Here is a 12,601-nt window from a genome sequence, read left to right on the forward strand (position 1 = left end):
CTCGTGTTGATTTGAATTATTGCAATTCTGTTCAACCTAGATGAGCAGCGGCTCGTGATCTGCTCATCCAACTTTCCCACTTGCCATTTACACAAATAAAATCAAGGACTAAATCCAGATGACCCAGACAATTACAATTCTATGAAATCATAAACCAGGCTAAATACTAAGAAATGGTTCAACCTCGGTTACTCAGCCTAATAGTTAATTGTATGACTACTCTCCCCCCTGGTGGTGAAATATTAACATTTTGCTTTCTTCCCAGAGTAGAACTGTCACTACAACTCGCTCCTATACAGACTGACCTTTTGTAATAGTCAGTTAGCAGTCAACATTGTTTGGTGTTCTGTGTGAGCAGTGTGTGATATAAGTTGTGTGTGTGTGTATGGTTGAATGGAGGCCCACGGTGACAGTGATGTCATACAGTTGCTTGTGGACAACAAAAACAACATCTGGATAGACTGTGGGCCGGTACGGCTCTCAGCGCCTGGAGTAGCCCAGTCTCTCTGCCTTTATTGGCCTACAACGGGCTTTTGTGGGGCATCTGAGAGACAAATAAAGCTGCAGTTGGCCCTAAGAGACCTTTGCATGTACTCATGCAGAATTATACATCACACCAACAATGTGTCCAAGTTGAGATTTGTCTTGCTTTATTTGGACTTATTAGGGTGTAACCTAAAATCGATTTCATCCAAAGGTGTTTTATTGGGTTGATATTGACCCTATAGGTTGCCATGTCATTTTCACAAAATACATTCAAATGGCAAGAGTGTTTACAACACCAAATGTCATGAAATCCCCTCTTCTTAGCAATGCAAGACAAAGTGAACCATTATGAAAACAGGACCCTCTCCATTGGGATGGAGGAGGATGGTAGGCAAGCCCCATAGCACCACAGGGGGCCCTAGGCAACCTCCATCCCAATGCCTGGGCCATGAGTATTGGTCCAACCACCTCATTAAACCATAGTCATTAAAATATCCCATAACCAATTGTATGTGAGAGCGGTTTATGATGGTGATTCATTGGTCCATTGTTTGCTGGATCTTTTACAGCCCACCACAGGCATCTTAACGTAACAGAGCTGTGTTGTTCACTACACTATATAAGCCACTAGCTAGCTATAACATAGGAATTTCCGCTTCTCACACATGCAATTGGCCTATATTTCCTCCAATAACAACAATTTGTTTAATCTTCAATATGTGCAACTTCAGAAAACTGTTTGGATTTCTGTTAGAATGCCACGAAGAACAGTTTGCTAATTATCATAGGATCAATGATTGTTGAAATAAAACGCTTTGAATGTTAGCTTTGCTTACTAAATTGATTATGATTCATCCCCACCCAAGTTCCCCTCAAATTGGTTTCTGTTTTGTTTTGTTCATTTCTGACCACACATGGCATAATTAATGAATTAAGAAATTGTGTATTTTTTTATAAGATTGAGCAATAATTATTTTATAACTGGCTTATAACCCACAGCCACCATAAAACCCCTCACACCATCACTCAATGTTTTTGTAGCCTAATTACATGAGTTGAGTAAGTTGCTAAGAGTGACTAGTTCGTATAGGGAACAATAAAGAACTGGATGTTTAGGGCTGAAACTACATAATCTCCCTGGCAGACCTATATACATGCTTAATGACCAGGGGTGTAAAGTAATTAAGTAGAAATACTTTAAAGTACTACTTAAGTTGTTTTTTGGGGTATATGTACTTTACTATTTAGATTTTTAGAATGTAGTGAAGTAAAAGTAATACGAAAATCTAAATAGTAAAGACAATTATCTTATCTTAATTATTAGCATTCAAAATGTAATGAGTACTTTTGGGTGTCAGGGAAAATGTATAGAGTAAATGTAAAATGTACTTTTTACTCCATAGATTTTCCCTGACACCCAAAAGTACTCATTACATTTTGAATGCTTAGCAGGACAGGAAAATCATCCAATTCTGCCTCTGATCTGGTGGACTCACTAAACAAACATTCTTTGTTAATTAGTCATTTCTGAGTGTGCCCCTGGCTATCCGTAAATAAAACATTTAAAACACAAGAAAATGTTGCCGTCTGGTTTTTAAATAAGGAATTTGAAATGATTTATACTTTTACTTTTGATACTTAAGTATATTTAAAACCAAATACTTTTACTTTTACCTTTGAAAGTTACGGTCACAAGACGCAGGCCTCCTTACTGTCCCTAGAATGTCTAAGCAAACAGCTGGAGGCAGGGCTTTCTCCTATAGATCTCCATTTTTATGGAATGGTCTGCCTATCCATCTGAGAGATGCAGACTCGGTCTCGACCTTTAAGCGTTTATTGAAGACTCATCTCTTCAGTAGGTCCTATGATTGAGTGTAGTCTGTGAACGGAAAGGCACTGGAGCGACGGACCACCCTTGCTGTCTCTGCCTGGCCGGTTCCCCTCTCTCTACCGGGTTTCTCTGCCTCTAACGCTATTACGGGGGCTGAGTCACTGGCTTACTGGTGCTCTTCCATGCCATCCCTAGGAGGGGTGCGTCACTTGAGTGGGTTGATCTTCCTGTCTGGGTTGGCTCCCCCCTTGCGTTTGTGCCGTGGGGGAGGTCTTCGTGGGCTATACTCAGCCTTGTCTCAGGGTAGTAGGTTGGTGGTTGAAGATATCCCTCTAGTGGTGTGGGGGCTGTGCCTTGGCAAAGTGGCTGGGGTTATATCCTGCCTGTTTGGCCCTGTCCGGGGGTATCGTCGGATGGCGCCACAGTGTCTCCTGACCTCTCCTGTCTCAGCCTCCAGTATTTGTGCTGCAATAGTTTGTGTTAGGGGGCTAGGGTCAGTCTGTTATATCTGGAGTATTTATCATGATTTATCCGGTGTCCTGTGTGAATTTAAGTATGCTCCTTCTAATTCTCTCTTTCTCTCATCTCTTGGAGGACCTGAGCCCAAGGACCATGCCTCAGGACTACCTGGCCTGATGACTCCTTGCTGTCCCCAGTCCACCTGGTCATGCTGCTGCTCCAGTTTCAACTGTTCTGCCTGCCTATGGAACCCTGACCTATTCACTGGACATGCAACCTTGTCCCGGACCTCCTGTTTGGACTCTCTCTCTACCGCACCTGCTGTCTCTAACTCTGAATGATCGGCTATGAAAAGCCAACTGACATTTACTCCTGAGGTTCTGACCTGTTGTACCCTCTACAACCACTGTGATTATTATTATCTAACCCTCCTGGTCATCGATGAACATCTTGGCCATGTTCTGTTATAATCTCAACCAGGCAAAGCCAGAAGAGGACTGGCCACCCCTCAGAGCCTGTTTCCTCTTTAGGTTTCTTCCTAGGTTCTGGCCTTTCTAGGGATTTTTTCCTAGCCACCGTGCTTCTACATCTGCTTTGCTTGCTGTTTGTGGTTTTAGGCTGGGTTTCTGTACAGCACTTTGTGACATCGACTGATGTAAAAAGGGCTTTATAAATACATTTGATTGATTTTCTATTACTGTATCTTTACTTTTACTCAAGTATTACAATTTAGTACTCTTTTCGCCACTGTTTATGACCTCTCATAATCTCTCCTGTTGTAAGGCAGTCTGTGTTTATAGCTTTCTATTGACTGGAGAATTATCATATCAAGTTAATCAATGTTATAATGGCCCACACAAATGAATGGGAATTTATTATTCACTATTTAATTTTCTAAACAGCTAAATTAAAATGGTTATCTAAAGGTACATATTTTGATTACTCCATCCATTACAGGTACAGTGCATAAGGAAAGTATTCAGACCCCTTCCCTTTTTCCACATTGTTACGTTAGGGCCTTATTTTAAAATGGATTAAATAATTTTTTTACATACAATACCCCCACAATGACAAAGCGAAAACAGGTTTTTAGATTTTTTTTTGCAAATGTATTCAAAATAAAAAAACATACCTTATTTACATAATACAGACCCTGCTATGAGACTCGAAATTGAGCTCCGGTGCATCCTGTTTTCATTGATCATCCTTGAGACGTTTCTACAGGTTAATTGGAGTCCACCTGTAGTAAATTCAATTGACTGGACATGATTTGGAAAGTCACACAACTGTCTATATAAGGTCACTCAGTAGAGCAGAAACCAAGCCATGAGGTCAAAATAATTGTCTGTAGAGCGTCAAGACAGGATTTTGTCGAGGCATAGATCTGGGGAAGAGTACCAAAACATTTCTGCAGCATTGAAGGTCCCCCAAAACACAGTGCCCTCCATCATTCTTAAATGGAAGAAGTTTGAAACCACAAAGACTCTTCCTAGAACTGGCCGCCCGGCCAAACTGAGCAATCAGAGGAGAAGGTCCAGAGTTCCTCTATGGAGATGGGAGAACCTTCCAGAAGGACAACCTTCTCTGCAGTACTCTACCAATCAGGCCTTTTTGGTAGAGTGGCTAGACTGAAGCCATTCCTCAGTGAAAGGCACATGACAGCCCGTTTGGAGTTTGCAAAAGGCACCTAAAGGATTCTCAGACCATGAGAAACAAGATTCTCTAGTCTGATGAAACCAAGATTTAACACTGTCCTAAACTGTCTGGAGGAAATCTGTCACCATCCCTAGGGTGAAGCATGGTGGTGGCAGCATCAAGCTGTGGAGATGTTTTTTAGCGGCAGGGACTAGGACACTAGTCAGGATCGAGATGAACGGAGCAAAGTACAGAGATATCCTTGATGAAAACCTGCTCCAGAGTGCTCAGGACCTCAGACTGGGGTGAAGATTAACTTTCTAACAGGACAACTACCCTAAGCGCACAGCCAAGACAATGCAGGAGTGGCTTCGGGACAAGTCTCTGAATGTCCTTGAGTGGCCTGGACATGAACCCGATCAAACATCTCTGGAGAGACCTGAAAATAGCTGTCCAGTAATGCTCCCCATCCAACCTGACAGAGCTTGATAGGATCTGCATAGAAGAATGGGAGAAACTCCCCAAATACAGGTGTACCAAGCTTGTAGCATCATACCCAAGATGACTTGAGGCTGTAATCGCTGCCAAAGGTCCTTCAACAAAGTACTGAGAAATACTTCTGTAAATTTGAGTTTTATTTGTTTATAGATTTGCCAAAATATCTAAACCTGTATTTGTTTTGTCATTATGGAGTATTGTGTGTAGATTGATGCAGGGGGAAAAACGTTTTAATCCATTTTGAGTCAGGCTATAGCTAACAAAATGTGGAAAAAGTCTAGGGGTTTGAATACTTTCCGAATGCACTGTATCTAACTACCATCGTGGGTTCGTCCAGCCTGTTCAAAGGGTCTAGTCATTCAGGCCAGTCCAGTACTTCGATCCACTGTATATTCTATAAGTGTAGCATATTCCAAGTTAAGCCTATAATTCATTCAAATAAGCCTAAAAGCTAAATAAATAAATACTGAAGCGTTAGGGCGTCACACTCATACACCAATTGCAATGCGTTTTATTGTCTGGAAAGTGTGCCGGGTCATGTGGAATTGAATAGGCTTTAAAAATGCAGTGCCAGCAAAAAAACGCTAAATCTCATATTGGTGCGCAGTGGAAGTGGAGCTTTCCAAATCCCGCTGTATCTGCAGTGGCTGCTCTGCTCTACAATTTTCAGCTAACATATTCAAACGTAATGCAAGTTTTAGAGTAGCCCTGACACTTTTTGTTTACTTCACAATTTTGGGGCAACAGTCCGTTTCACAGTAATCCATCATGTTTTGGTCACTATTGTGCGTAACCGTTTGCTTGGCATCCCTACCTGCCGAAGCACAGATCTCAAATAGGTACGTTGTCGGCTGTCCCAGTCGTTGTGACAAGGCGATGTGCCCACGTATGCCAGTTGAGTGCTTAGCAGGAAAAATCCTCGACCACTGCAACTGCTGCCCGGTGTGCGCCTCTGGAGAGGGCGAAGCGTGCGGCGGCAATGGGAAGCTTGGAGACCCGGTGTGTGCAGAGGGGTTGGAGTGTTCGGTATCGGGCGGAGTGAGCTACTCTGCCACCGTCAGAAGAAGAGGGAAGAGCGGCGTTTGCGCCTGCAAAACTACGGACCCTGTATGTGGCAGCGACGGTGTATCATATCGTAACATCTGCGAGCTCAAGAGAGTCAGCAACCGGGCGCTGAAACTTCAGCAGCCACCTGTTCTGTTCATTCAACGGGGAGCTTGTGGAAAAGGTAACTTATTTATTAGGCATATTCTTTCATTCCACCACTTGAATGTGCTAATTGTTTTATCAGTCCTTCTGGTGGGTTCCTAACTTTAAATCAGTGCTAGTGTCTTCAGAAAGTATTTATACCCCTTGACTTATTCCACATTTTGTTGTGTTACAGCCTGAATTGAAAATATATATTTTTCATCCATATACCCACAATACCCCACAATGAAAAAGTGAAAACACGTTTTTAGAAATGTTTACAAATGTATTGAAATACAGAAATATCACATTTACATTAGTATTCACACCCCTGAGTTAATACTTTGTAAAAACACTTTTGGCGGTAATTACAGATGTGAGTCTCTTTGGGTAGAGCTTTGCACACGGGGATAGTACAATATTTGCCCATTCTTTTCTAAATTCTTTAAGCTCTGTCAAGTTGATCATTGCTAGACAGCCATTTATTTTCAAGACAATTTAAGTCAACTGTAACTCGGCCACTCAGGAACATTCAATGTCATCTTGGTAAGAAACTCCAGTGTAGATTTGGACTTGTGTTTTAGGTTATTGTCCTGCTGAAACGTGAAATTGTCATACCAGTGTCTGCTGGAAAGCAGATTGAATCAGGTTTTCCTCTAGGATTTTGTCTGTGCTTATAGCTGTATTTGGTTTCTTTTTATAAAAAAAAAAAAACTCCCTAGTCCTTGCAGATGAAAAGCATACCCATAACATGATGCAGCCACCACCATGCTTGAAAATATGAAGTCATACTCAGTGATGTGTTGTGTTGGATTTGTCCCAAACATAACTTTTTGTCCTGAATATAAAATGTTAATTTCTTTGGCACATTTTTTGCAGTATTTCTTAAGTGCCTTGTTGCAAACAGGATGCATCTTTTGCAATATTTTATTCTCTACAGGCTTCCTTATATTCACTCTGCCTTTTAGGTTAGTGTTGTGGAGTAACTACGATCTTGTTGACCATCCTCTGTTTTCTTTTATCACAACCATTGATCTCTGTAACTGTTAAAATCACCATTGTCCTTACGGTGAAATCCATGAGCAGTGTCCTTCCTCTCCGGCAACTCAGTTGGGAAGGATGCCTGTATATTTGTAGTGACTGGGTGTATTGATACACCGTCTAAAGCCTAATTAATAACTTCCCCATGCTCCAAGGGATATTCAGCGTCTGTTTTTTTGTTTTTTACATACTGTATATAGCATCCGGTGTCTCTTTGAGGCATTGAAAAACCTTCCTGGTCTTTGGTGTAATATGTGCTTGAAATTCACTACTCGTCGATTGAGGGACCATACAGATAATTGTACTGTATGCGTGGGGTACAAAGATAGTGATTATTTATTTTTTTAATTATTTATTAATGACACCCTATTGTTGAACACCAAATGAGTCCATGCAATTTGTTAAGCACATTTTTACTCCTGAATTTATTTATGTTTGCCATAACAAAGGGGTTGAGTACTTACATTGAAAGTATATAGTGCAAGTGATCAATGCTGTTCAAGACTCTTCACAAATTATTAAAGCAATTGAGAAGATCTCCACGGACCTGCGACCTTTGCATGCTATCTTGAACATGTACACTTTCTATTATTACATAAGAAAAGGTTTACAGTTAGACTACAGTAGGCTAGCCTCAAAATGTGGCTATGGATGTTACTCATTTGAAGGTTGGATAAATACTGTTAGGTAAGAGAGCCTTAGTTTCAGGCTTTTAACTGTATTACAAAAGTAATATTGAATTGCTTGGTGGACAACACAAACAAATATCAACATTTAATGCTGGGATAGTTACATCTGAGCCACTGGCTTAATCTTATTTTTGTACTTTTATTTTTTATTGATTTGAGGACATGAATCCAACATATAATTTGTTAGCCTATTAACTTGTCGACAAGTTATTTACTCTATTGCAAAAGTGATATTGAATTGTGTTTGGTTCTCAACGCAACCAAATATCAACATTTGAAGATGTAAATTCTATGTCACTGACTTAGTCTTGCTTTGATTCCAGTTTGTCGACAAATTAGTGATTGATACTTACTGTATGTTGGATTCACTTCTCCATCTCAACCAAACATCTACAGTTGAAGTCGGAAGTTTACATACACTTAAGTTGGAGTCATTAAACCACATTTTTTCAACCACAACACACACATTTCTTGTTAACAAACTATAGTTTTGACAAGTCGGTTAGGAGATCTACTTTGTGCATGACACAAGTAATTTTTCCAAAAATTGTTTACAGACAGATTATTTCACTTATCATTCACTGTATCAGAAGTTAACATACATTAAGTTGACTGTGCCTTTAAACAGCTTGGGAAATTCTTCAAAATGATGTCATGGCTTTAGAAGCTTCTGAAAGGCTATTTGACATCATTTGAGTCATTTGGAGGAGTACCTGTGGATGTATTTCAAGGCCTACCTTCAAACTCAGTGCCTCTTTGCTTGACATCATGGGAAAATCAAAAAAAGTCAGCCAAGACCTCAGAAAACAATTGTAGACCTCCACAAGTCTGGTTCATCCTTGGGAGCATTTCCAAATGCCGGAAGGTACCACGTTCATATGTACAAACAAAAATACGCAAGTATAAACCCCATGGGACCACACAGGTACAAAAGTATCTATATCCACAGTAAAACGAGTCCTATATCGACATAACCTGAAAGGCCGCTCAGTAAGGAAGAAGCCACTGCTCCAAAACTGCCATAAAAAAGCCAGACTACGGTTTGCAACTGCACATGTGGACAAAGATCATACTTTTTGGAGAAATGTCCTCTGGTCTGATGAAACAAAAATAGAACTGTTTGGCCATAATGACCATCGTTATGTTTGGAGGGAAAATGGGGAGGTTTGCAAGCCGAAGAACACCATCCCAACCGTGAAGCACGGGGGTAGCAGCATCATGTTGCGGGGGTGCTTTGCTGCAGGAGGGACTGGTGAACTTCATAAAATAGATGGCATCATGAGGAGGAAAATTATGTGGATATATTGAAGCAACATCTCAAGACATCAGTCAGGAAGGTAAATGGGTGGCAAATGGGTCTTCCAAATGGACAATGACCCCATGCATACTTCCAAAGTTGTGGCAAAATGGCTTAAGGACAACAAAGTCAAGTTATTGGATTGGTCATCACAAATCCCTGACCCATCCTATAGAAAATATGTGGGCAGAACTGTAAAAGCGTGTGCGAGCAAGGAGGCCTACAAACCTGACTCAGTTATGTCAGCTATTTCAGGAGGAATGGGCCAAAATTCACCCAACTTTTTTTGTGGGAAGCTTGTGGAAGGCTACACTAAACGTTTGACCCAAGTTAAAAAATGTACAGGCAATGCAACAAAATACTAATTGAGTGTATGTAAACTTTTGACCCACTGGGAATGTGATGAAATAAATAATAGCTGAAATAAATCATTCTCTCTACTATTATTCAGACATTTCACATTCTTAAAATAAAGTGTTGATCCTAACTGACCTAAGACAGGGACTTTTTACTAGGATTAAATGTCAGGAATTGTGAAAACCTGAGTTTTTAAATGTATTTGGCTAAGGTGTATGTACATTTTCGACTTCAACTGTGTGTTAAAGAATAGGACTAAATCTAATTAAACTTGAAATGCACTTTAAATAAAGTTAGATTTATTCCTATTCTTTAACTTTGATTTTTGGTTGAGATGGAGATGTGAATCCAACACAATGATTAACTTGCAGATTACTTTTGAAATCAACCTAAGCTTAAAAACCTAGGCCGCCTATATGTATTGTCTATTTTAAGTTGAACCCTGGGTTGAATTGAAACACCAGCTGTTGATGACGTTGAAAATGCTATATAGTCCAAAATAGTATTGTTGTTGTTATACTGTATGATTTATAAAGTATGGTTAAGTTTAATTTCCCCTGTTAAATCTACCCTATGAAATGACTGATAGCATTAGTGAATATATTTAGCTATTAAAATAACTGTCAATAATCGTTCTCATGATACCACATTGGTTGTAGTCAGTGACAAACTTCAAAGCTAAGCAGAGCTGGGCTTGGTTAAAACCCTGGATGGGAGATCAAATGAATAGCTGTTTATAGATTAACTCTCCAGTAGGAGGTGCTCCCCAGGCTGTTTTTTTCTCTTCTCATGCTGGCTATAAATCTTCTTTGGGATAGGGGGTGATATTTTGACATCCGGATGAAAAGTGTGCCCAAAGTAAACTGCCTGCTACTCAGGCCCAGAAGCTATGATATGCATATTATTAGTAGATTTGGATAGAAAACACTCTGAAGTTTCTAAAACTGTTTGAATAATGTATGTGAGTATAACAAAACTAGTGGAAGCCAGTTCCTATGGCTTCCACTAGATATCAACAGTTATTGGAAATTGGTTGATGTTTTTCCTTTGAGAAATGAAGAAGTACGGCTATTCAGAATGAATGTCAAGCCAAGTATACTCTTTTGTTTGGGGCGCCCTCAAAACAACAATTGATTGTGTTAGTCTGAATTTGAAATGGATTAAATCAAGATTTTATGTCACTGATCTACACACAATACCCAATAATGTTAGAGGGAAATTTGGTTTGTAGAAGTTAAAATGTGCTCAACAAATTGCATATTAAGTTGCATGGACTCATTCCATTTTAAATAATAGTGGTTAACATGATTTGATAATGGCACCCTACCCTATTAGGGTACCTCAATTGACTACTGAATTTAAAGCACAGACCAGGGAGGTTTTTCAATGCCTCGCAAAGATAGACACTGGTTGTAGATACAGTATGCAAAAATAAATAAAGCAGAAGCTGAATATCCCTTTGAGCATGGTGAAATTATTAATTAGGCTTAAGATGGTGTATCAATACACCCAGTCGCTACAAAGATACAGCCGTCTTTCCTAACTCAGTTGTCGGAGAGGAAGGAAACTGCTCAGGGATTTCAACATGAGGCCAATGGTGATTTTAAAACAGTTCCGGAGTTTAATTGTTGTGATGTCAGAAAACTGAGGATGGATGAACAACGTTGCATTTTTTGCAATAGGTCATTGTTGCTGACTTTATCACGGAGTAGCCTATATTAATTTCCAGGATTAGATTAGAAAAATTGTCCATTAAGTTACAAAGAATGGAAATTGTCTTTGGCGCTCTCGCTTACATAACAAATATAAAAACAGACATAAAACATACACATTACACACATTGAGCATTAACTCACGTCAGTTCATCTGAATCTTATTTAGGATTGTTTCTGCGGAGGGGATAAATCATTTCTTAAAGGTCCAATGCTAATCATTTCTGGGTAACAATGAAGTATCTTACTGTGATTGTTTTCAATGAAATGGTCAATGAGAAACAAAAATCGCTTCTCAGCAAAGGGCAATTTCTCAAGCAAGAATTTAGCTATTATTTGCAGAGAGGTTTGGAACTCTTTCTTATTGGTGATGTCACCATTGGCCACAACTCCATCCCACCAAAATAGGCTAAAATGTCAGGCCTTTTCAAGCAGCTTTTACACTAAAATGGCATTATCATAATTTTCACAATTTCATAGTATTTTTCCAACATCATGGTGTGGAAATGTATATGGGCCTTTAATGCCATTCTTCCGTGCAAGTGGCACCTTTTGTTCTTCGAACGGACGGCATCATTTGTATGGAGGCATGCCGCTTGTGGGTGACCTGAAGTGCTTTCCTTGTAAAGTTCTGTGTGTACACTTTTTGGAGTTGTGACTGATTGCCGCCAACTATTTTGCTGGCCTGATAGACAACTTGTGCCAGTTTACTCCTGTTTCTTACTGAAACATTCTCATACCAGAAGATGTTGAAGGTTAAAACACTCTGTAAGTGATCTGTACACCATGGTCAGTGTGTGTTTGCTTGCATTAAAACGTTGTAGCTTCCTTTAGTATAAAAACACTACCTTTTGTATGGACTCTACTCTGTGAGTCCTCAGTTTCAGCCAGTGCAGCTGAGCTGCAATCTGTGACGCTTGTAATCACAATCAGTGGGACTCAACATAAACCAGACCGTCTATCCATCCCAGATATGTTTTTGTTATGAAATATAACATTAACAATTTGTGGCAACCTTTTAAGGGGTTGCTATTTCCCTCGTCAACTTTGTCATTGCTAGAGCATTGTGTAACATAGCCTTGTGAATTATCATGGCTGGGCTTGTGTCGTATAGCCTAGTGGATTATCATGGCTGGGCTTGTGTCGTATAGCCTAGTGGATTATCATGGCTGGGTTTGTGTCATATAGCCTTGTGAATTATCATGGCTGGGCTTGTGTCGTATAGCCTAGTGGATTATCATGGCTGGGTTTGTGTCACATAGCCTTGTGAATTATCATGGCTGGGCTTGTGTCGTATAGCCTAGTGGATTATCATGGCTGGGTTTGTGTCATATAGCCTAGTGGATTATCATGGCATCTGACGTTGTTTCAAAAGTAGAATTTCAACATATTTTTACAAGGTTTGTCT

At 39.9% G+C, this 12,601-nt stretch overlaps 1 protein-coding gene across 1 annotated transcript in view; it reads left to right on the forward strand.

Annotated features, from left to right (window-relative positions):
- The first annotated feature begins 5,496 nt into the window (after nucleotides 1–5,496).
- LOC139381887 (serine protease HTRA1A-like) overlaps nucleotides 5,497–12,601 on the forward strand; it is a 32,627-nt gene continuing 25,522 nt past the window's right edge. Inside the window, exon 1 of the mRNA XM_071125738.1 lies at nucleotides 5,497–6,137. Within this exon, the coding sequence (XP_070981839.1) occupies nucleotides 5,678–6,137 (460 nt within the window). The 5' untranslated portion in view covers nucleotides 5,497–5,677. The remainder of the gene's footprint in view (nucleotides 6,138–12,601) is intronic.

The sequence above is a fragment of the Oncorhynchus clarkii genome, chromosome 23 (genome assembly GCF_045791955.1).
Source record: "Oncorhynchus clarkii lewisi isolate Uvic-CL-2024 chromosome 23, UVic_Ocla_1.0, whole genome shotgun sequence".
NCBI classification, from domain to species: Eukaryota; Metazoa; Chordata; class Actinopteri; order Salmoniformes; family Salmonidae; genus Oncorhynchus; species Oncorhynchus clarkii.